This window comes from Rosa chinensis, chromosome 5 (assembly GCF_002994745.2).
Source record: "Rosa chinensis cultivar Old Blush chromosome 5, RchiOBHm-V2, whole genome shotgun sequence".
NCBI classification, from domain to species: domain Eukaryota; kingdom Viridiplantae; phylum Streptophyta; class Magnoliopsida; order Rosales; family Rosaceae; genus Rosa; species Rosa chinensis.
Window position 1 is genome coordinate 7,117,596 of NC_037092.1, and position 24,023 is coordinate 7,141,618.

Consider the following 24,023-nt stretch of genomic DNA (forward strand, 5'->3'; position numbering starts at 1 on the left):
GGAAATTATGAGGTCAGAGAGTTTTTAGATTAAATTAGAATGTCAGGAACTGAAACGATGAGAGAGGCAAAATATAAGGACGAAACAGATTTTATCTCATATTTAAAAGATTAGGGTAGACACTTCTCAATTAGTATCTTACTTATATTGATAGATGGATTAAGGTCCCATTGGACCTACGCACTGTCATTAATTCAGACCTATATATCTATGCGCACTGAGCTGATCGAAGAGCAAAATGATTTGGAAGAGCGTGTAACTTGTCAATAAGGGGACCTGATCGATCGAACACCAAATCCATAAAGAGATATAATCATCCAAACAACAAATAGTGTCTGCATGTCTGTACATGTAAAATTGTCTTGTTGGTTGCCGAGAAAGTTTAACTTGTTTGCCTTTAGTACTACTACTACTACTCCACCACCCACCATCTTAATCGGCAAAAAGCTGAAAAGCTGCACCATAAAGGTTTTGATCATTCATGTCAAAGCCAGGAAAGAAGAAAAGGAAGAAGAAATCCCAATCCAGAAAGGGTAAATTCATAGCATAGGGCTCCAAATTAATTTCCGAACGCCGTAATTGGAAGCCATGTTTTCTTATTGTTTATGTATTTTGAACCAAACTAATTACCTATATCAGCATTTAATCGATCTAAATGAGGGTCTAAAGTCAGAGTTTTTTAACCTTTTATTCAATTCTTATTTGAACGACTCCGATCAACATTTGTAATTATTGCATCAAGAACATAGACTAAGGATGGGTCCCATTTCCCTCTCAAAGATGTCTCCACGATTCGAGTCATCCCCCTCTTTTCAATGTCTTGCATTCTTTACTATTGACTACGCATTCATATCATCATTGCAGAGTAACTGTTTCTTCCTTTTATTTCCACAGTGTTCTAAACAATCTTATTGCAATTATCCAAACTGCTTTTCTAATGTTAAAACCTTCCAAATGTGATGTCTGTGTTTCTCTTTGTTAAAAATTATAAGTTCGGTCTATATTTTTAACGTGATATCCGTCAAATTTTAATATAATAAATAACATCAACTGTTCTTCCAGTAGATTACACTCAATTATGATTAGAATCCGATGCAAACACACTAAGGCTGTGTTTGTTTCGCGGAATCTAGGTATTGGGAAAGGAAAGTGTTTCATTTCTTGTGTTTTCTTGTGTTGGAGATGGCCAATGAAAGGAAAATTATTCCCAAAGGAAAGGAAAAAGAGGAGGAAACTGGTTCCTCTCCACCCACCTCAGGAAACTAGTTTTCCCCCACGGCCCCATCCACTTGCAAAATTATATGACTATATTGTCCCTGCTCAAAATCATTATTTGCTAATATAACCGACTGTACTTGTTATTTGTATGATTTTTACACTACCCCTACAATGGAAACTAAAATATGTATTCTGACTACATTCCTAGTTTTTCCAAACACTGGAAACGAAAATTGCTGGGAATTGCAATTTCCCATGCCTATGGATAGAGCAAGGAATTGATTTCCTTTCCTTTTCTTTTCGCGAACCAAACGCGGCCTAAGTAATTGCCAGCTAGCTCACTCCACATTCACTCTAATTTTACAAGCCTACCCTAATTCAGAAATTCTGGCTGCTAATCAAGTTCTGTGATATAAAGTAGCCTATTAGAATTAGGGTTTGGGGAAAAGAGAGAAGATGTGTTCTGTTACTACACGGGTTTAACAACAAAAGGACTTCTAAATTATTTAATGAACTATACCATTTTGGATACATGCATCTAGTGATACTGCACTAGAACCAGAAAAGCCTTGATGTTCGATCTCTTGGATTTACCATAGGAGATTATTCAGACTCGACCATTTCCAAATTGAACTCGTAAACTTTCCGAGCGTATAATGCACTTTGATCATGAATTCTTGTCATTATTCAAACACCACCTGGCTTACATTAAAATTTACACAGCAGGATTTAAGGAATATAGAGCTATATTCCTATGACTTTTTTTGTGACCATTCATGTAGTTCATGAAAAAGGGCAGAGGACAGCGACATCCGCAACGAACATTGCCCGAGTAACAACTTAAATACACAAATTTCAAGGGGAAACAAATAGTAGACACATTAAAATAATAATACAAGGATATGTATTATTGGTCGTTAAAATTTAAAATAAGATAACTTAGTACGTGGGTGAATAGATAGATTCTCAAAACCCTGATACTATTGTTTTTTACCATAATAGAAGGCTAGCTTTGGCTCTTGTGCTTACCAAGTGCAACTACTATTAGCTAAGGGTGGAAATCGATTCATAATAGTTTTATTCTCAAAACCCCGATACCTTGTCAATATTATGTAGAGACTAGAGTATCAAATTTTAAACAATAATGGGTAAGGAAGCTCAAAATCTTGTAAATTTATAATAATTATGATTAAGTTTTTATGTTAGATAAACGGTCACAAATACTAACGCGTATTCTCTTACTGTTCTACCTACCGCGATAAATATCGGTCCTTTTTTATATCATAGTTGTGGTAGACTAACTTGACACATGAAGTTATCATTGATGTATGTGTAAAACTGTTCTATCATGTGTCATTAATGTTAATATATCGAAGTAGCTAAAAGATCCCTAATTATTGATACTAAGTAGTTTTAGCAGTGTATCTGTCCTATTGAATGAGTAAACTTCTATTTCTTTTCCCTGTACATATGAAATTAACCAGGGTCCATATATATATATATATATATATTATGTCATGATCATCATATATTCATATTGCTGACTACGGATGAAAATGAGTAATCATTGCATGGATGATAGCATAGGCATAACATTATTCTACCCATATTTTTCCTTGGATTTGTTTTGGATGATGAGTACCATACCACACATTATAATTATATATTCCCAAGAAACAAGAAACAATATAATACTACTCAGTGCTAATAGTGTCACTATAAAAATGAGAGAGATCCAAGTGAGAAGCGGAGAGGGATTGAGTGTTTAGAGCTAGATAGCTAAGCTAGGAATAGAAAAAGAGGAACATAAAGCATTTTCACAGGGCCCACGACATGTCCTCTCAATAGACCCAAAGATGGGATTTCGATTTCTATCTTTTCTTTCAACACTGCACTAACCTATTCTTCCCATACCTCTGTCTTCATTCTTTTTTCACCTCCTACCATTTCTCCAATTCTTCCCAAACATGTCTGGAGATCATAGACGAAAAGATTCCATCGAAGCCTCCTCCTCACGATCCACTAACGCCGATCATCAGCAGCAGCAGCAACAAAACCCTCCACCGCTCAGCCGCTACGAGTCTCAGAAGCGCCGGGACTGGAACACCTTCGGCCAGTACCTCAAGAACCAGACCCCTCCGGTTTCCATGTCCCATTGCCAGTTCAACCACGTCCTCGACTTCCTTCGCTACCTCGACCAGTTTGGAAAGACCAAGGTGCACTTACATGGTTGTGTCTTTTTCGGGCAGCCCGACCCTCCTGCCCCTTGCACCTGCCCGCTCCGGCAGGCCTGGGGCAGCCTCGACGCGCTGATCGGGCGCCTCAGGGCAGCGTATGAGGAGCACGGAGGAGCACCGGAGACCAACCCTTTCGGTAACGGAGCTATTCGGCTTTACCTGAGGGAAGTGAAGGAGTGCCAAGCTAAGGCGAGAGGGATTCCATACAAGAAGAAAAAGAAGAAGAGGAACAATCAGCTCAAGGCGATTAGTGATGAGGCTAAGGGTTTGAAGCAGATCACTTCTTGATTAGTTGCTTTGGCTTCTTCGGATCGATTTATGGTAATTTAATTTTGTTTTTACTTAGGTACTTACTATATATATAGAGTGATAATCAGTTTTCAGCTAGCTTCTGCTTTAATTTGAATTCCGAAAACTGTTTTATATGGTAACTTGCTGGTTATAGTAATAATTCATCAGCTTCATACTAACAGAAAAGTATACTCTTAAAGCAGACAATAAATGGGTTTTTAACAAGTAGAGTTGGATCAAATTTCAAACTGAACGGGTAAAATTCAGTATTGTATACCACTCAGATTCAATTTCATCCTAAAACCCTAACCTAAGAAACCCTAATTTCAATAATCGCTACTCAATTAAACTGCAGGCATAAAAGATTGAGTGATGGAGAACTTAGTTGGTGACATTTTACTTCAATATGATCTATGATAAGGACCCTCCCCCTATATATTTGATGCCATGATTCATTAAGTTTTTTTTTTGGCGCTCTCTCTCTCTCTCTCGCTCTCTCTGATCTCTCTTTCTCGATCAATGGATCGATCGATCTCAATAGGCAAAACTGTTTCTATTTTTGTCCTCATAGTTAATTAAATTAATTATTTTCTCATCACTTGGTTGTACGTACTCTTTTCATTTGTTTTTGGCTCGGTTGTGATTCTGTTTGATTTGGTGCTCTCCAGTCCCCATGGGCGACCATATACAGTGTGGATATACATACATATACATATATATATATATATATTTATAGGTATATACTGTATGCATATATTATATATACGTACGTACATTGCATGCGAGCTGTATATTCAGGAAGTGAGAACTAACGTACGTATATAGAGGAGACTGAGATGTTCTTATTATAAATTAACAACATACAGTATGATTCTCTTCCCAATCAGGCAATCAATCTCTTTTGTAGATATATGGATCATGCATGCAGTGATCGATATATTATAATACCTTTTCTGGTGGTGGAACCAAAACCATAGGGAATATGTTTAATATTGTTAAAGAATGAGAGATATCACAGCTGCCTTTCGTAGATTGCTTACTTAAATCACTAATGCGTCCCAAGATCTTTGCATGATAAGCATCGATTGTATGCTAGCTAGGGCTGTGAAAAGTATTTGACTTATCTTGATCTTATTCTATTGTTTTCTACACAATCAGGATTCTATGGTTATTAAACAATTCAGTTAGCCACTGGCCGGTTTAATTTGTTGCTCACGCATTAGTTTAGAACTGATTGCGTAGTCCATGATTTTCAGTACTACTATTTGCATAAAAATATAGAAGGTTACAAATCTCTTCATATATAACTTTTCTTGTCTAAATCTATTCACTTATAGGTGATTTAATTATAATACTGATAAAATTAACTGACATTTAAAGTATTTGGCATCACAACGCATACCAATGGAGGCAAGTTAAGAGATAGAAACTCAGATTGTGATAATTGAATTTCTTAACAGACACATATTTAGTTCAATAACTCGACACACCTAGAATGACTCTATGGAAGTACTAATAATATTTTCCTGCTTACATTATTACTTATACCTATACCTTATTTGACTAGGAGACATGAATTTGAAATAGAACCTGTTTTTCTCGACGATCATTCAGCCTTTCTTGAAGAAAATAGTCTAGTTGCAACTCTACGACACTTGGACATATTTTGCTTAAATAACTCTTTGTTTCTCGAACAAAAATAATCCAAAACCATAAAAGACTTCCTAGCATCCAATATCTTTTCTCATGGAAATTTTCTCTTTCCAAAAATTTCACAAATCACAATTCATTTCGATAAGCACTGTATTATCCGTCTTAGGTTAAAGAAAATTCATAATTGAATTGGTCAAGCCAATAGTGAGAATGAATTCGAACAATTGATTTTTCTCTCAAACTTAATATAGGGTTTGATCATTTACAATACCTTCAGTTCTCGCCCTTTTGTGGACCGTCCGAATTAGGATACCTCATCATCATTTGCATGGTCGATCGAGTGGTTAATTATGTCTCTATAGAGAATGCTACATCATAATTTCATAAAGCTTACATTTTCTGATAGCCTTTTGAATTCATACTTGCTTGAGATTAAGGAATCACAATGGTTGTAATCATAATAGCTAATTCTGGCTATAAAACACAATTATCATCCGACTTCATAATTTGGCACAACTCCTATATATTCATGGTCAATAAGGAGAAGCATAATTTTATTTGGCTTAAGTTACAAATCCGGACTAATGTAGATTTTATTTATGACCTCTATACTTGCTGAATTGCTAGCCAAGGAAGATCAAGTGAAATTAATTAATGGATCCGAGCAACGATGTTTAAAGCATATATAGACGTAATAGTCTTTGCAGCATATAAACAGTTTCTTGTCCTCCACCACCTATTATATCCTAATTAGCAATGAAAGTTGGAAGACATTAACACTGTGTCATTTTTGTGTGGTGTCATTGCAGGATCACATATATAACAGGTCATTTGGATGCATGAGATGGATATATATAGCAAGGTCGTAATCTGTATTTCTTCCTCTGGAAATGTGGAAATATGTTACGATTTATATCAGCTAGCCTAGCTCTAAATAATCTTTACTACGTACTACAGCAAGCTAGCTAGTTCAAACCCTACTTGTATTACTTTTAAAGTTTTAAGTAGTTGCAATCAATCTACACTACCTCTTGTAAGTTAATTTTTAGTTACAATTTCCCAGACATTTTCAAAGCTTAGTAAACAAGATGCTATATCTGTCTATCTCTCTATTACAGCTAGCTCCCATAAAACAGGTAGAAGAGTATTGTTTCTGTTATCTGATGGCATATATATATATATATATATATATATATCAGTTTAATTAGCTAGCATCATACATTAAATACTGCTCTTCTGCGCTATTTATCTGTCTGAGAGAGATCTTGGTGCAAAACCAAGTCATATAATTCGATTTCAGTTTCTGAATGGATCAAATGTTCAAGGTTCAAGTATATATATGAGAAACATCGATGATAACAATTAATATGCAAGTACATAATCCTTACAAATATTCAAGCCATGCATATGAAGATAGAATTTCTATTAATTATAGTGTGTGTGTATTTATTTATTTGCGCATGTATATATATATATATATATATATATATATATATATATATATAGGAATTTTCTCAGGTGCGGACGTCCGTACCGAAATTTCGGTACGGATTTCCTGTTTTCGACCACTTTCCGGCCACATTTTTACATCTTAACCGTTCAGTTTTTAGGTCCTAGTGTATAGATCACCTCTACAAAATTTCAGCCAATTTGGTGATCGTTAAGGCATCCAAAACTGCAATTTACACGAACGGACCGAATCTGTTGAACCGGAACCGTTCGTATTTATAATGGTAAATTGCAGTTTTGGATGCCTTAACGATCACCAAATTGGCTGAAATTTTGCAGAGGTGATCTATACATTAGGACCTAAAAGGTGAACGGTTAAGATGTGAAAATCTAGCCGGAAAGTGGTCGAAAACAGGAAATCCGTACCGTCTGCACGGTACGGACGTCCGCACCTGAGACGGACTGTATATATATATATATATCATAATCCTTACAAATATTCAAGCCATGCGTATGAAGATAGAATTTCTATTAATTACAGTGTGTGTGTATTTATATATATATATATATATATATATATATATATATATATATATATATATATATAGACACACACACACGGAGCCGTTCCAAAGAGGACGTCCGCACTTTCGCTATATATATATATATATATACACACACACACACACACACACGGAGCCGTTCTAAAGAGGACGTCCGCACTTTCGCTAAAGTGCGGACGGTGACGCTGCAGCTCGGCTCGGGGCGCGACGGAGAGGCAGAGGCTGCCGGAAGAACTTCAGGGGTCGCGCGGAGAGGTTTGCAGTCGGGGGAGTCACCGGCGACGTCGTTGCAGCGCTGCCCAGAAAACCTGCAATTGCAGGTCGGGTTGCTGCCCAGAACCTGCAACCCCGACCTCCTCTGACCTCGAACGCTGCCCAGAACCGTCCGAGATGCCTCGTGCCTCCCTCCTGCAAGCCGCGCGCCGCTGTCGCAGCTTGGATAGCCTCCGCTGCATCGCCGTCCGCACTTTAGCGAAGTGCGGACGTCCGCTTTGGAACGGGCCTTTATATATATATTTGTGTATGTAGAGTGTAGAGATGAGAACTATATGTATCATCACATTTTCATCTATTTTGTTAATCATGCGGTCGGATAAGAAGCGTTCATAGCAATTCCACAGAGTCCTTCCATGGCAGGAACATCCCTTTGCATCCTTACATATCCGCTCTCTCCCCATCCTGTTCCCCAAGAATTCTTCACCAGCCAATACTTAGTCCCATCACTACTAGTCCCGTACCCAACCACGGCAACACCATGGTCTAAGTTGGTACCACAGGTTCCAGTAAACACACCACGTACTCGAATAAAACTGAAACGCGGATCCACTTGCATCGATGGCAACAGAAACAGGCAGGTTGGTGACTGCCTGCAGCAGAGCATTCTCATAGTTTTTAGGCACATCCTCATGCCCAGTGATGGAGGCTGCTTGGGATGTAGCATTCTGAGTTTTGCAACTTCTGTCAACACCCTGGTAGGGGTAATTGGCTTCAGTTGTTAGGCCCTTGTTGCTTTGGATGAATCGGAAGGCATTATCCATTAGACCACCTTTACAACAGTGATCTTTGCCTCCAGTGTCACAATCCCAAGCTCTTGCTCTGCTAGAGGAATTAAGCTTCCGGTTTTAAGCTAGTTGATCCCTTCTGTAGCTGCAACTGCTGAAAATGCCCAACAACACCCTACAACATTGAAACAACATGAGTCACATAACACAGTATTCCTAACTGTAGAATATATATATGTGTGTGTGTGGGATACTAGAGAATGAATGGTGTAATTATTAAAATACATGCTAAAAATAAAAATATCTTCACTTTAAGAGTTTAAGGACGTCATCTCTTAATCCTTCCTATATATATAGGTTGTTGGTAAAGCTTACCACATTTTGCTTGGTCTTTGATGGGAGTCACCGCGCCCTTTTCTCTCCAGTTCACTGAAGAAGGCACATAACTGACATTTCCATACCTAAAACTTGTAGCTTTCAGGGAGTTGGACTAGGATTGGCTCTTGTAACCATTACGCATTCCTCGAAACTCCTCGTTAGTTATGTTGAAGGTCACAATGAATATCATTGATTTATTAGCTTGATTACATGAGACTAATTGTTGGGATTTTATTGTAATTGATAGGTTACAAATCTGGCAATTAATATTGTCATATCTTGTTGTAATTATAGGCTGATTGTATAGCTGATTCTCAGCTCTAGAGTTTTCTTTTTCTTTGTATATAATTGTAACACATTCTACTAAATATAGATGAGAAAATAAAGAATTATTCTCTGCAATTTTTATTCTCAATCAGCATTTTTAATATGGTATCAGAGCAAATGCAATCGCTGTCCTCTCACTATGATGGTGAAGAAGTTCTACCTTTGAATTGTCGTGCATATCATGTAGAATAAGAACTGTATTTGGAACATATCCAGCTTTCTTTATCTCATAAGAAGACTATCAAGTTTCTCATATATTTTTTTCTTCTAAGGATGAGACCAATCTTTAGCTCCAGACGTGTGTGTTTTGTTTCCAACATCAACCCAACTATAACCGAAAAATTTCTTCATGCTGCTGTCTCTCATCATCTTCCTCACACTTCTGAAATCTTCCCATTTTTGCTCCTTTGCATGTAGAGTTGACAGCAAAACCTGTGCTCCATTATTCTCAGGTTCAAGCTGTATCTGAGGTCCACACCGAGAGCCTTCTCACACTGGTGCTCGTTAGTTTTTTAACCATTATTGATGATTTTTGAAGATACACTTGGATTCACCTCATGCATTTTAAATATGAAACCCAAGGGTTGTTAAAAACCTTCATTTCGTTTGTCAAAACTCAATTTCAGCGTAATGTCAAATAGATTCGTGCTGATAATGGTGCTGAGTTCATTTCTATGCGTTCATTTTTCAATGATTTGGGAATTGTTTTTCAACATTCTTGCACCTCAACGCCCCAAAAAAATGGTGTCGTTGAGCGCAAACATCGTCATCTTCTAAATGTTGCCCGTGCTTTGCGCTTTCAAGCACATCTCCCTTTAACTTTTTGGGGAGAGTGTGTCCAAACAGCTGCATATATTATTAATCGTTTGCCCACATTACTTCTTTCAAAATGTTTACCTTTTGAAGTACTTTACCAAAAAGCACCTGAGTACCAACATTTTCGTGTATTTAGTTGTTTATGTTATGCAACTAACCCTAAACCTTCTCAAAAGTTTGATTCACAAGCTAGAAAATGTATTTTTGTGGGCTATCCTTTGGGTCAAAAGGCTTACCGGTTATATGATTTAACATGTAAAACAATTTTTTCTAGTCATGATGTTGTTTTTCATGAAAATCTGTTTCCCTATTCCACCATGCCACACGACCTACTCGATGATGCAACGTTACCATTACCTGTACCTGATGTCTCTCAACCATCTTCTACCATCACTCTACCTCCACATACAAATCCTCCTACCACTACTTCAGCTGCAGATCCTCCAACTATCATTTCACCCACAGATCCTTCAACTACAAATCCTCCTACTCCACCTACAAATACACCTACCATCACTCTAAATGAATCCCTTCCCAATGAACTCACACCTACCATTCCTCCAAATGAACCTTTGGACCCATCACCACCTCCTTCTGAAGTTGTGCCCCGCCGTAGTACCCGTGAGCATCAACCATCAGTACTCCTCCGTGATTTTCATTGCTCACAAGTTATTTCTGATGCTCCTAGGTCAACATCTTCTTCGGGGTCAGGTACTCGTTATCCTTTATCCCATTTGATTTCATATGCTGCTTTATCTCCATCTCACATTTCCTTTGTTGCTAGTATTTCTAGTCTTGTCGAACCTAAAACCTTTTCTCAGGCTGAGCTTGATCCTAACTAGAGGAAAGCTATGCAAGCAGAACTTTTGGCCCTTGAACAGAACAAAACTTGGACACTTACCTCCTTGCCCCCGAGGAAAAATGCAATTGGGTGTACAAAATCAAATACAACTCTGATGGCTCCATTGAACGCTACAAAGCCCGTTTAGTTGCCAAAGGGTATACTCATAAGGAAGGACTAGATTATAAAGAGACATTTGCTCCTGTTGCCAAACTTAATACTGTCAGATGCCTCTTAACTATTTCCTCCGTTCTCAATTGGCCATTGCATCAACTTGATGTTCAAAATGCATTCCTCCATGGTGACTTGGTTGAAGAAGTTTACATGGTCCCACCTCCAGGCCTACGTCGACTGGGGGAGAACATGGTGTGTCGACTCAACAGATATTTATATGGGTTGAAACAGGCATTTCGCATTGGTTTTCAAAATTTGCACATGCCGTACAAAATGCAGGGTTTCGACAATCAAGGGCAGATTATTCATTATTCACTCGGTTACATGAAAATTCATTTACAGCTGTTTTGATTTATGTTGACGACATGATCATTACAGGGAATGATGGATCTGCCATCCATAATCTCAAAAATTTCCTGAGTAACAACTTTCGCATCAAAGACCTTGAAAATTTGAAATATTTTCTTGGTGTGGAAGTTGCTCGTTCTAAGAAAGGCATTGCTATCTCTCAAAGAAAATATACTCTTGATCTTCTTGATGATGCTGGTTTACTTAAAATTTCTTATGGAGCAGAACTTGAAATTGACTGCAACACATGGAGAGATTCTCAAAGACCCTTCACGATATAGGAGGTTGGTTGGTCGTCTCATTTATCTCACAGTCACAAGGCCCGACATCACATATTCAGTTCATATCCTCAGTCAATTCATGCATCAACCTAGAAAACCCCATTTTGAGGCAGCATTACGAGTTTTAAGATATCTAAAAGGCACACCAGGTCAGGGTTTATTGTTTCCATCACAAAGTTCTTTAAAGCTAAAAGGCTATTGTGATGCAAATTGGGGTGGTTGCCCCACAACAAGGAGATCAGTTTCTGGTTATTGTATTTTCCTTTGTGATTCTCTTACCTCTTGGAAATCCAAGAAACAAGGTGTTGTATCTCGCTCATCAGTAGAAGCAGAGTATCGTTCTATGGCCTTTGCTACTTGTGAAGTCACTTGGTTCAAATATCTTCTTCATGATTTACAAGTACATCATCCAAAACCTGCAAGGTTGGTTTGTGACAACCAAGCTGCTCTATATATAGCAGCAAATCTTGTATTTCATGAGCGCACTAAACACATTGAAATGGATTGTCATGTTGTTCGTGAAAGAATTCAAATGGGAGTGATTGCAACAGCCTATACGCCATCTACCCAACAGGTTGCAGACATATTTACCAAGCCCCTAGGTGCTACGCTTTTCCATTCACATTCACGCAAGTTGGGCATTCTAGACATTCATGCTCCAACTTGAGGGGGAGCGTTGAAAGTCACAATGAATATCATTGATTTATTAGCTTGATTACATGAGACTAATTGTTGGGATTTTATTGTAATTGATAGGTTACAAATCTGGCAATTAATTTGTCATATCTTGTTGTAATTATAGGCTGATTGTATAGCTAATTCTCAGCCTCTAGAATTTTCTTTTTCTTTGTATATAATTGTAACACATTCTACTAAATATAGATGAGAAAATAGAGAATTATTCTCTGCAATTTTTATTCTCAATCAGCATTTTTAACAAGTTAGGTCTCCAAATTCGTTTAACCTCAGTGTATACTCTTGGTACTCCATCTGTTTGTTAAAAGCTTCTATGAGCTCGACGTTGATCTTGAAGATCAAAAAGCGCTTCGCCTTCTCTTCTGCATCCTTGTAAACTCGTCCATGTCGAGCTACCCACTCCTCGTGCCGCTTCAGCATGGTTTTCTCGTCACTAAGCTGGCGGGAAAATACTAACTGAGCAGCAAAGGGCCAAAGTGAAGAGAAAGGCCAAGCCTAATTGGTTTTTGAGAGCCATGAAAAGGTGTCTTAGTACTATAGAAATGTTTGATGTACGGTTTCGAAGTGGGCACGTGTTCAAAAACTTCTTGTGAGGAAATTGTTTGATGGAGACTTGCATTTCTAGGTTTTGATTGAAACCAACAATTTTGGAATCCGGATTCTGCAATTTAACTTTCCGTGTATAAGAACCCAAGCTGTAACTTCTGAAATCAATATCGAGTGATAAAAATATTATATCCTATCGTATATCCTTTGTAGAATTGGAATCATCCTATGGAGAAGCAGAGGGGTGCAATTTACCAACATGGAAGATGTTGGTGTGGTTTCTAGGCTTTTTTGGGGTAATTTTTATTGCTGTGATCACATTTTTTTAATTTTCATCTGCTGCTTTGAATGACCATATAAACGTGTACAGATTATTCGGTGATCGTCATTATCACCGAGACGTGGAGGCAGAGGCAGACGGAGCAGTGAAAATTGGTTTGTAGGCTTTACTTCTTTGAATCGTAGATCCTTTCATTCTACATCTCGCTCTCTTTTTCTCATACCAGGAATACCCTTTTGAAATATCTTCAAACACTTGACGAAATTGGAGATCATTCAATTACTACACAAAGCATTAGTAACTTCTAAACACCATTGCTACAAGAGAGAGCAGAAATGGAAGAGAATGTACAAATCATCACAGGCTTGAGCAACATCTAACAACAGGAACTAACATCGGTGGTATTACTTAAGGGGATAGTTATACCAACTAAATGTTAAAGTTGAAACCATGCTGTCCCGGATGCATCACTTGCCTAGCCTACTCTTCTGTGTTGCAAGGAAACTAGATTTTGTTCTTAAGTACAGCTAGAAAGCTATTACAGCGGAAAAAGCAAAGTCATTGGACCAATCTGAGGCCAAGTACAACTGCCAAAAACCCAACATGATAATAACAAGTAGAAGGAACAAAAGCCAGGTTAAGAAGAACCAAAGTCACTTGGGAATGTTGTGCCAGAAGCTTTCTCCAAGGCCAGTATCAGCTGGAACAATATGTACTCAATCAAGAAGATACTACATATGCTTTGCATGTACCATTACAGGACTCTTGCAAATGGCTAGCTATAAATATCTGCAAAATAGAACCATAAAACAGATCTTAGAAAATCTACGGGAAAACAGAATGCAAGGGAACAAAAAATGCAAATCAGAGTATAAACAAGCTAATCAGATAGCTTAATGGCAAATATTGAGTGTAAAGATTCCCTAATTAAGTGATTGCTACTCACATACATCAATCCTTAATGAGGCTCCACATCAATGACATGCTCAGAATACTTTCTACTGCTAGCAATAATATCAAAAGTCTGAAAAACTCATAAGAGTTATGACCTATTTCAATGTCGAGTCATTTCTTCATGTCTTGTAAGTTGTCACATCAGATAGCTTTAAATACATAAGAAGGATTCTATTTATGGTGTCAATCGGCCTCATGAAGATAACAGCAGTTCACTCTTGTTCATGGGAGCTACCAACAGTTATCAAAGGCACTATCCACCGTGTGCAGTTAAGAGAATCAAGGCTGCTCTATGCATGAATAACATATATTTCTACTTCGATACCTATCAATATACAACAGACTGACCATTTCTGCAGTGTGGAATATGACAAACCTAGCAATAGAATCTACTGAAGGCTAGTAAACGCTCTTTGCTTAGATGCATTAGCAATTTAGCAGTCTTTTAAGTAATCATAGAATTTACGAAAAACATAATATGATAGCAATCTTAACCAAAGACACACGCACATAGAATCTGGGAGGGAGATGATGAAAAGATGAATGAATTCAAAGAAAAACTCGTGTTCTTCCATACTACAAATTGATAGAACTCTATGTGAATCTCTCAACTTTACAGACGTTAACATCCCATGAACAAATGTTATAGAAATAGTCAGAGGCAAAAACCTAATGTTTGTTGCGATAATGAATCATACCAGAAAACTAAGAGGATGTAAGAGAAGCATTCAATATAAAGTAACCAAGCTGAACTCCCATCCCTAGCCACCTTAATTTAGTCTCAATAGGGTACATATGTTTGCTATCACAGATTATCACTACTTTCTCTGAAACATTCTTCCAATAGAATAAGCTATTTGATAAAAATACTGTGCAAGGGAAATTCCATTCTTAGGTCTTACTTCCCAGATAGAGAACTGCTTTCTTGTATCAACATTTATCATATGAGAAATATTAATGTCTCAATGACATAGATTGTTAAAATCTCACTCAGTAAGTTGAAGTACCATTCCAAGGCCCTTCTTTTTATTAGACCACTCCCAATTAAATTAACATGAAATCCTATTATCAGAGCCTGGACATAAAAAAAAATTTGCATAAATTTAGATTGATGAGGATGGAACAATAAATATGCCAAACGGTAAAACAGCAAACAAGGCAATGGAACCAAGAAAGGAATGGATAATGCAGCCTGTATCTATCTGAGGAGACCCCAGAATGGGAATGCATGTAAATTACAAGCCAAATAACCAATCCAATGCACAAATTAACCTCTAATTACATATACCAAAAAGAAAACATCTTTAAAGGAAGGAAAAACAGAGAAGAGGTCTCAAATTGGACAAGTAATTTATCATAAAGTCTCCCACTACCAAGAGATGAACCCGAAGACAATAAATAACAACCAAGACATCATGTGGAAACAAAAATACCAGAAAGAGAATCGGTCAGAAAAGAACAAATAAGATGATCAAACAGTCATTATGTAAAGTACATCTAACAGAACTTTTTTCATGAGCTTACTAACAGAATTTGAGTATGTATAAGCATAATATATATACACACACACACACACACACACACACACCTTATCTGTTTTTTCTTTTCACAAAAAACCAACACAGTCCATAGGTCTTCACAACTTCCCACACCGAGCATCTATTTTAAGAATAGCTACTTTACCATAGGTAAACTCTGAAAGCTAAATGTTATAATATGATTGAACAACATCACTGTCAGAAACCAATTGCATGACAACAGCTCTAGCAGCTCGAATCCACAACCACGCTTGTAGGGTAAAGCTCTTTAGCAAAAGATATCCTTCCTAATACCATTCTGAATACCTAGCCAAATACGACCTTACCACGCAAAGGGGAATTGTATATCCTAAACTGGGTAACTAACAGACCTATTTTAGTTCCTCAAGCAGGGTGAGCTAGATTTTCTAAATTAACATGTGCTTTCAAATGAAAAACCCTTTCACATCAGTACAAAGACATCTCCCGAGTTGAAGTGCAGCTGTATCTTGAATCTGTAATAGCTAGTCAATGAACTTGTGTACAATTGCCACACCACAGAGTTATGTAAATCATTGATCAAACCACAAATCGTCCAATCACTATAAGCGAATAGATTATTCAAGTATCAGCAACACTTCTCAACAAGAGCATATAAATCCAACAAGACCCCGAAAACTAACAAATTGATTCTCAGAGACGAAACCAAAAACAATCCTATAGCATACAGAAGAAAGCTGACAGATTCGGCTCACCATTAGAGCCGGGTCGCTTGCCGTGCTTGATCCGCTCCAGCTGGACCTGTGTGTCCATGAACATCCTCATTCTCTGAACCTCCAAGTCCTTAGCAAACTGCATTCTCTGCTTTTCCAACTCCACCATCTGCCTCAACTTCTCAGCCTCCACTCTCTGATACACCTCCCCAAACCTCTCTATTGCCCTCGCCAATCTCTTCAACCCTTCTCCTCCGCCGCCTCCAATCTCGCCGTCGCTGTCTCTCTCCCTCTCCCTCTCCACCTCCGCCTCCTCATCCCCGTCGTCGTTATCTTCCTCATCCTCCTCATCCTCTTCGTCGTCGTCGTCGTTCTCCGCCGCCGCCGCAGCAGCGACCGCCGAGTAATTCATCCTGAAGAACCCTCGTTCATCGCCGCCGCGGACGCCGACCTCTTCTGCGGCAGAGCCACGGCCGTCACGACCGGCCTCGCCGGCGAAGGCTTCCGGTACGCCAGCGGCAGCGGAACCGCGACCGGCGGCGAAGGCGAGAGCGACGACGGCGAGGGCTTCTTGACGTTAGATCCGATGAGAGCGTCGAGGCGATCGAAAAAAGGCCAGGAAGAGGTCAATCCTCCAGAAACCCTAGCCTTCTCGACCTTGTACTTCTTCTTGATAGTATCAATTCGATTCTTGCACTGGACGTCCGTACGGTGCGTCTTCTTGGTGTGGCCGTGGAGGGCGTTGACGGCGTCGGCGACCTCCTGCCAGTCCTTCTGGCGGAGGTTGCCGCGGTTGAGCTCGAGGTAACGGCTGCCCCAGGAGTCGATGAGAGTCGAGGTGGCGTCTTCGCTCCAGCAGTCCTCGCGGACGGGCATGGGCCTAGGGTTTGAGGAGGAATTGGGGGTGGTGGTTGACGGCGTGAGCGAGGATTCCGTTAGGTCGCCCATCGGGAACGGAGCTGTGAAATTGGGGGGTTTGGGGTTGTGGTTGGTTTTGTGAGAGAGAGAGGGAGAGGTGTTAAGAGAGAGGTCGCGTCGGTGGGAGGAGAGCGCCGGCCGAATGAGCCGCGAGTGTAGGAGGCAGGTCGCCGGGATGAGCGCGTGAAGCTGCTTTGTCGATGTCATTATTGACCTTAGTGGCTTAATTTACCGGCTCGGCTCGCGGTCCGTTTCCCAATTGCGTTACTCTTACCTACCGGAATTAATATTTTTTTTTTACCGTACTAGATAAAAATACACGACGAGCAAAATTACTTTTCAGATTTTCCCCATTTTTATTTCTCCATCTTATTTTCTAGGTAAATATATGCCAGACACATTTACAGTTTTCCCTAAATAAAGGAAGAAGAAAGATTTAATTGTGTGGGAAAACCATAATTGCATATAACAAACACATAACGTCTAATAAAAAAAACCTACGTGCTAATGTTAGGGTAGAGAGAGCAACTGGGGTTTCCCTCTACTCTCTGAATCTTTGTCGCTTGCTCTCATGGTAGGAGAGATGACGGCAGCATTGGCATTGACGGAGGATGCAGTTGTGGAGTTTGGGCTTTTGGGATCTGCGGCGGTAGAGGAAGAGTGTTTTTATCTGGTTGAAAGAATGATGTTTTGTAAGCAAGGGATGATCACGGCCTCCCAGGGACGATGGCGATGATAAAAAGGCTGAAGGTTCGTCTTACAATCTCGACGCTTGAGGATGGACGTTTCTTGTTCAAATTCAAGGTGAAGGAGGAGTGCTCTAGGGTTTTACATGGGGGACCTTGGGACTACATGATGCTGGTTTTGGGTGAGTATGATGGGCTCGGCGACCCTGCCGGAGTTCCATTACACACTCACTGGAAACCTGGGTGACTGTTAAGGGCTTGCCTTCTGTATATGGAGAAAACCCTAATTTTGATTGGCTCCTCGACGAGACAATTCCTGCATGCGGATCCATTTCCCTTGAGCTGAACGTTTTCGAGCACTGATCGATGTCTGTTATAGACTGTGGAGCAGCCGGAGCTTTGGGTTTAATAAGGGAGTGCATGTCACGGTTTACCTTCACTATGAGAAGCTTAAAGGTTTGTGTTGTGCCTGTGGCTGCTTGTTCTCTCATAGTGCAATGCTTGTGACCAGTTTCTGGTGCATCAAACTGCTAAGTTTGTGGAGGTATGCAGCCGCTGGGAATTTCAACACTACCGTCATCTAGTTTGGGGGCTGGTAAGGGTGCTATGATGGCTGCGAGATAGAGTGCAGCGAAGTCAGGTCAGGTTTCGAAGGTGAAAGAGGCTAGGGTTCTGACCCAAAGTGCGGTGGGGACCTTGGTGGAGGAGACTAGGGCTCCAACAACTGCAATGCAACATTTGTTCTCCATGGAAGATCTGGACGTGATTCCGGGGTAGGATGTTGTGGTAAGCAATGCCAAGCTAGCTGAGCCGGAAAAATTGGTGGTGGATATGCTAATGGAGGTGCCGCGGTTCTTAGGAGTCCGTAGAAAGGCTCAGGATACCTTGACTCGGACAGGTAAGAAACCCAAACTTTCTAGGTAGTTGATTCTGTTTCTCTAGATGTTGATGCATGCTTTGACTTGCCTAACAAGAGTGGGGTGGTTTACTTCTCCCTTAAGAATAGGGGACGTCCTAAAGGTAGTAAAAATATTTAAAAGCCATTATTTGGAATGCCAAAACCTAAGAAGACTCGGTTTCCAAAGACAGTGGCTAACAGGGATGGGGTTGTTGCTGAGGCAGGGGCAGTTGAGGCAACTGTTGCTGCTATGAAAGGTGTGGAAGATAAGGCAAACTTTGTTTTGGAGCATGTTGAGAATGTAGCCATTCCGCTGCTTGAGCCACTCCTCCAAAGAACCGCCCTCCGCGAGAGAGAGATATTATATTATCCTTTGAAAAATGAATAATGGCACGAGGGTTAACAGTGTTATTGACGACATGTATCAAAAATGTGTCAGGTTTGTAAAGTGATGAACTAACCCGTTTTATTTTTCCTTTTGGTACAAATTATTGTTCCCTTCTTCTTCATAGAAGAGTTCAAAGTTTAGTTCGTTACAAAAAAAAAAATAAAAAATTTGTTGATTTATAATATTTTATATCACTTGGCAAACACTTACAACTGTTGCTAGATATTGTACTTGATTCAAAAATTATTGTTATGACACCAAGTTACAAAAAAAAAAAATGATCTGATTTCTAATATTTGTTTGATATTCAACTAAGCAATACAATTATATGGAAGGAACGCAACCAAGGAGTCTGGTCAGGTAAGATTCATCCTGTTACTCAAGTGTACTTCCAAGCTGTCTCCTTGTTTCATTCCTTCAAAGCTACGCGGGCTAAACAAACTATCAAAGCTAGCCGCCGGGTTAAACCTTGGTGCCCTCCACCAGTTGGTTGGCTCAAGGCTAACTTGGATGGGGCTTATGATGAAAACACATATAGAGGCCTTCGCTGGCCGCCTTGCTTGTAAACTAGCAGAGGACTATCAGTTGACACCTATAGTGTTCGAATTAGATTGTTTGCGTCTGGTGCAATTAAGCAGTGCAAGCTGAAGGGGAGGACACCTCAGAGCTAGGTAGAGTCGTCGACGACATCTCTTCATCTTTGACTTTCTTGGCAGGTTCTTTTTTTACACATGTTTATAGAGAATCAAATAGGATATTTGCTCATAATCTTGCTAAAATTGCCTTTGTTTCGGGGCTACAAGTTTCACAGAGTGGGAGCGTCCCTCCGATTCTTGATGGGCTCTTTGCTACTTATTGTAACAACTAGTTCTAAAAAGGTTGTCGTCGTTTAGTTTCAAAAAAAAGCAATACAATTATATCACTAGGCAAACACTTACAACTCTTGCCAGAGATTGTACTTAATTCAAAAATTATTATTATGACACCGAGTTACAAAAAAGAAAAAAGAAAAAGAAGAAGATCTGATTTATAATATTTGTTAATTGATATTCAACTAAGCAACACAATTATATCACTTGGCAAACATTTACAACTGTTGCTAGAGATTGTACTAAATTAAAAAATTATTATTATGACACAAAGTATGGAAGTGGGAGTATGCAACTCAATTATCACCTTATCTTTTTTGTCAAATGAGTATGCATCTTGAATTCATACCTGAATAAAAATGATATAACTGGTTGGATACCAACTTCTTAATGTACACAATTACAAACAGTTGTGCTCGATATATAGCAGGGAATTAAACCATGGAGTCTCCAGTTTCAGCAATTATGGCAGTGCTCGGCCTGACAATATCCTATAAACAAGTTCAGTTAACAATGCAAACATGCACAGTCTCGATACCATGAATGTGCTTAAAGAAGAAATAATACTGCTGCTCTTTAACTTTAAGAGGTTCATCTTTCCGAACTTTCAGAGGCCGAGGTTCCTGGGGGAACGAAAATTCTGCGGTAATTCTACGTACCAGTACTGTTTCTCTTCAGCTTCTTGGCCAATGCACTGAAGGAGTCACCCATGAAAAACCACCCTAGTGATGGACCATTCCCAATTTATGGTTACGCGATTAGGCTCCACAATAACTTCCCGTTTCTTTCTTGATCAGCAAGGAATACCAAACAGAGCTATAATCATTCAAAATTGGGCCAACAAAAACATAAACATCTGCAAGACTCCGCAATCTCTCCACAGAGACTAGTCCTCACAACACCCCAGCAAATCCCAATTTTCATTGGATCTGCAAAGCTCCACAAAGGCCTTCACTACTTTCGGCTTGGGCCCACCCACAAGCACAGACTTCACTGCCTCGTTCAAGAAAGCAGCAGTACGTTGCTTCAAGCCTTCAGCTGCTGCTTCCAACCCTGATTGATTGCTTGCGTTCGGCGCAAGAAAGAAGGATGTGGGGAAAGGAATTGCAGGCAAATTACAAGTTTGTGCCATCACCCCAACTTTATTATAATTACTATCTATTTTTATTTTTATGTATTCAATTTAATTTTTTAATTTTCCAATTAGTGGTCACCTTTCATTAATTTTTGACTTTTCTCAAAATTTATATAGAAAAATTTTGAAACTTTAATTAGCCATAAGGCCACTTAGTTTTTCTTGTACATATAAGGCTACTTTTCCCCCCAAATTATTTGGTCTCTGACAATTTTACCCTTCTACTTAACAAAACGTCAAAACCAACTAAATAGAATATCAGATCCATTCTCTTAAAATAAAATAAAAAATACCAGATCCATCGTTCTCTCTCTTCTCTCTCTCTCTCTCTCTCTCTCGATGGCAATCCATCGTTCTCTCTCTCTGACTCGCTCGAGGAAGCCCTCTCTCTTCCTCTTCGTTCTCCGACGAACCACTCATCGTGCGCGGCTTCAACGACGCTTTCTCCGTCGTCGATCAACTTGTCCTGGCTCTCCAAGGCTGTTGATTTCTTCTCCGTCGCTCACTTCGAGGCCAGAAGCTTAATCTCCAATCTCGAGGTAACGACTTTGGATATCTGAAGGCTCTAAGCTCTCAATTTCTTCTCTGAAGCTTCGTCGCCGTTTTGAGCTCTCAATTTCATCTCGCTCACCACTGCCTCTATCCTCGGCCAAGAGAGCTGCGTTTGGTCTAAGAGCGCCAACTTTCCTCAGGTTCACTCATTTCTTTCATCTCTGGAAGTTTAAGCTTCATATTTACTTCATCTTTAGATCTGACTTTTTAGGGTAGACTTGCTTATTGGAAGTTGGAGTATGATATGATGATCAAGCTTCAGAAAAATTACTGATGAACTCAATTTTGAAGTGTTTTTGTTGTTATTGATGTGAAGATTTGATATATGAAATCAGATGTTTAATTGAGGTTTAGAATGGGAATCAGAGTAGCTTAGATTGCTTGGTATATTGTGTATGCAATTGAAAGTGAATTGGAAAATGTTAGACACAGTAGCAATTTCTTAATGTCTGTGTGCATTGATAGCTTGTAGTAGCATATGTGAAGCTTAATTTAGGCTGTGATATGTTGGGAATTGTCGGACTTATGGCAACTTGCTAATTGTGAATTTCTTTGAATCGCAGCTTTGAGGTTGAAGTTTCCATTGGATTGATCATTTTTTATTTTATTTTTTTATTTTGCGAGTTTAGTGCATTTTTGATTGAATCTGAATTATTTTTCTTGCTTCGAATTCGTGTTTGTGTTTGTTTTTGTAATGAAAATGATGGATTGATGGTCAAGTAGTTTCCAATCAGTGATCTATGTTCTTCAGTTAGCACTTTCAATTTGAGAATGGTCAAGAAAATAATGTAATTTCAATTTGAGGCATGACTTTTGGTGCCTTTGTTAGTGTAATTAACAACTGAACTGATAAATGCATTAGATATGATCTGTATATTTTAATCACTAAAAACACTTCAAATGCTATACAATAATGCATTTGTTTGTATCTACTATCAATGCAACGAAAGTTTCATTCTAGTTTCCTCTAATTTGTGAAAATGACTGGTTGCAGTTTGTTATGTGGGTCCGCCAACGTGAAGCATACTCGATGTACAAGCGGTTGTCGTCGAGAGATTATATGAATACCACTAATATGGAATCAAAAGAGAGTGTAGAGATTGTTGATGTGGAAGACAACTTAGGTAACTCTATTTATGGATCATTTTTGTGTAATCAGTATTTATGTTAGTAGCTTTTTATCACTGGTTCAGTAGCTTTGTACATGTGTTATAGTAGTTTTTTGTACTTATGTCAGTAACTTTTTATTATTGGTTCAGTAGTTTTGTACATGTTTTATAGCAACTTTCTATACCTATGTCAGTAGCTTTTTATTATTAGTCCAATAGCTTTATACATGTGTTATAGTAGCTTTTTAGATTGCTTATTTTTTTAAGGATTAATTTCAGTTTACCCCTTTGAGGTTTGGGTCTAATATCATGTTAGTCCCTACGGTTTCAATTTAATCAACAATACCCCCATACTCTCAAATTTCATCAACCGTATCAAATGTTTATTACTCCGTCCAAATTGGACGTTAATCGCTGACGTGGACATTAAAAACTAGTCACTCTCCCAAGCTCAGGGGCTAAATTACGCTTGTAACCCCACGACAAAAAAACTCGGTCTATGAGCCCCCGAAAATTTTATTTAATTTTTAGAAGGTAATTTCTCACCAATAAGATTTTTCCGCAAGGTGATTTAAGTGGAGGAAATGACTTTGTAGACTATTTTGGTCTCGAGATCACGATTTGGACCTTATAATATGAGTTTGGGCCAAAGTCTTCCCTTTGGGCCGAACAGATCGCCAAGTGTTACCGAGATAAAGGATTGTCGGAGTTATTTTACAAAGAGATGAATTGGATCTTTAAGCAAATCGAGTTTTGGACCTATGACGAAGTCGAGAATTAACTTAGGAAGTTTTCGAGGAAAAACGAATAAAAGAAAAGTTACGAGCTCAAAACCGAAAGCAGTTAGTTAGAGGAGTTTTGTAACTCGTCGAAAGGGCAAAATCGACATTTCTCACACACTAGTATAAATAGGAGTAGAAACCCTAAAACCTCAAAACTCTCCTCTCTCCCTCTTGGCCGCATCTCTCTCTCCCCTGACCTCTCGCTCACTCTCTTCTTCTTCCCTCTGTCACCACCGGAGATCCTAGCTCTAGCCACCATCTCATCACACCGCTTCCACCAGTCGACGCCGCACCTAAACCCGACCAAAACCCACCTGGAATCGCCTCCATGCATCAACCCCAACCTTCACACGCGATTCCCGAAGCTACTAAACCACTGTAGGTCATCTCTCCTTGAATTCCG

General features: G+C 39.2%; 1 protein-coding gene and 2 pseudogenes across 1 annotated transcript; 1 reads left to right on the forward strand and 2 right to left on the reverse strand.

Annotated features, from left to right (window-relative positions):
• The first annotated feature begins 2,976 nt into the window (after positions 1-2,976).
• On the forward strand, positions 2,977-6,438 carry LOC112166543 (protein LIGHT-DEPENDENT SHORT HYPOCOTYLS 10). Its single transcript, XM_024303416.2, has 2 exons — positions 2,977-3,776; positions 6,209-6,438. Exon 1 carries the CDS (start codon positions 3,186-3,188, stop codon positions 3,741-3,743), a length of 558 nt encoding a protein of 185 aa, XP_024159184.1. The 5' UTR covers positions 2,977-3,185; the 3' UTR covers positions 3,744-3,776; positions 6,209-6,438.
• Positions 6,439-7,991: 1,553 nt separating this feature from the next.
• LOC112167947 lies at positions 7,992-12,790 on the reverse strand (annotated as a pseudogene).
• A 607-nt stretch (positions 12,791-13,397) lies between these two features.
• On the reverse strand, positions 13,398-17,428 carry LOC112165241 (annotated as a pseudogene).
• Positions 17,429-24,023: the final 6,595 nt, after the last annotated feature.

Bases quoted from the DNA above. Each gene is read 5' to 3' on its own strand.
- LOC112166543 (XM_024303416.2), top strand. From the start codon at position 3,186: ATGTCTGGAGATCATAGACGAAAAGATTCCATCGAAGCCTCCTCCTCA.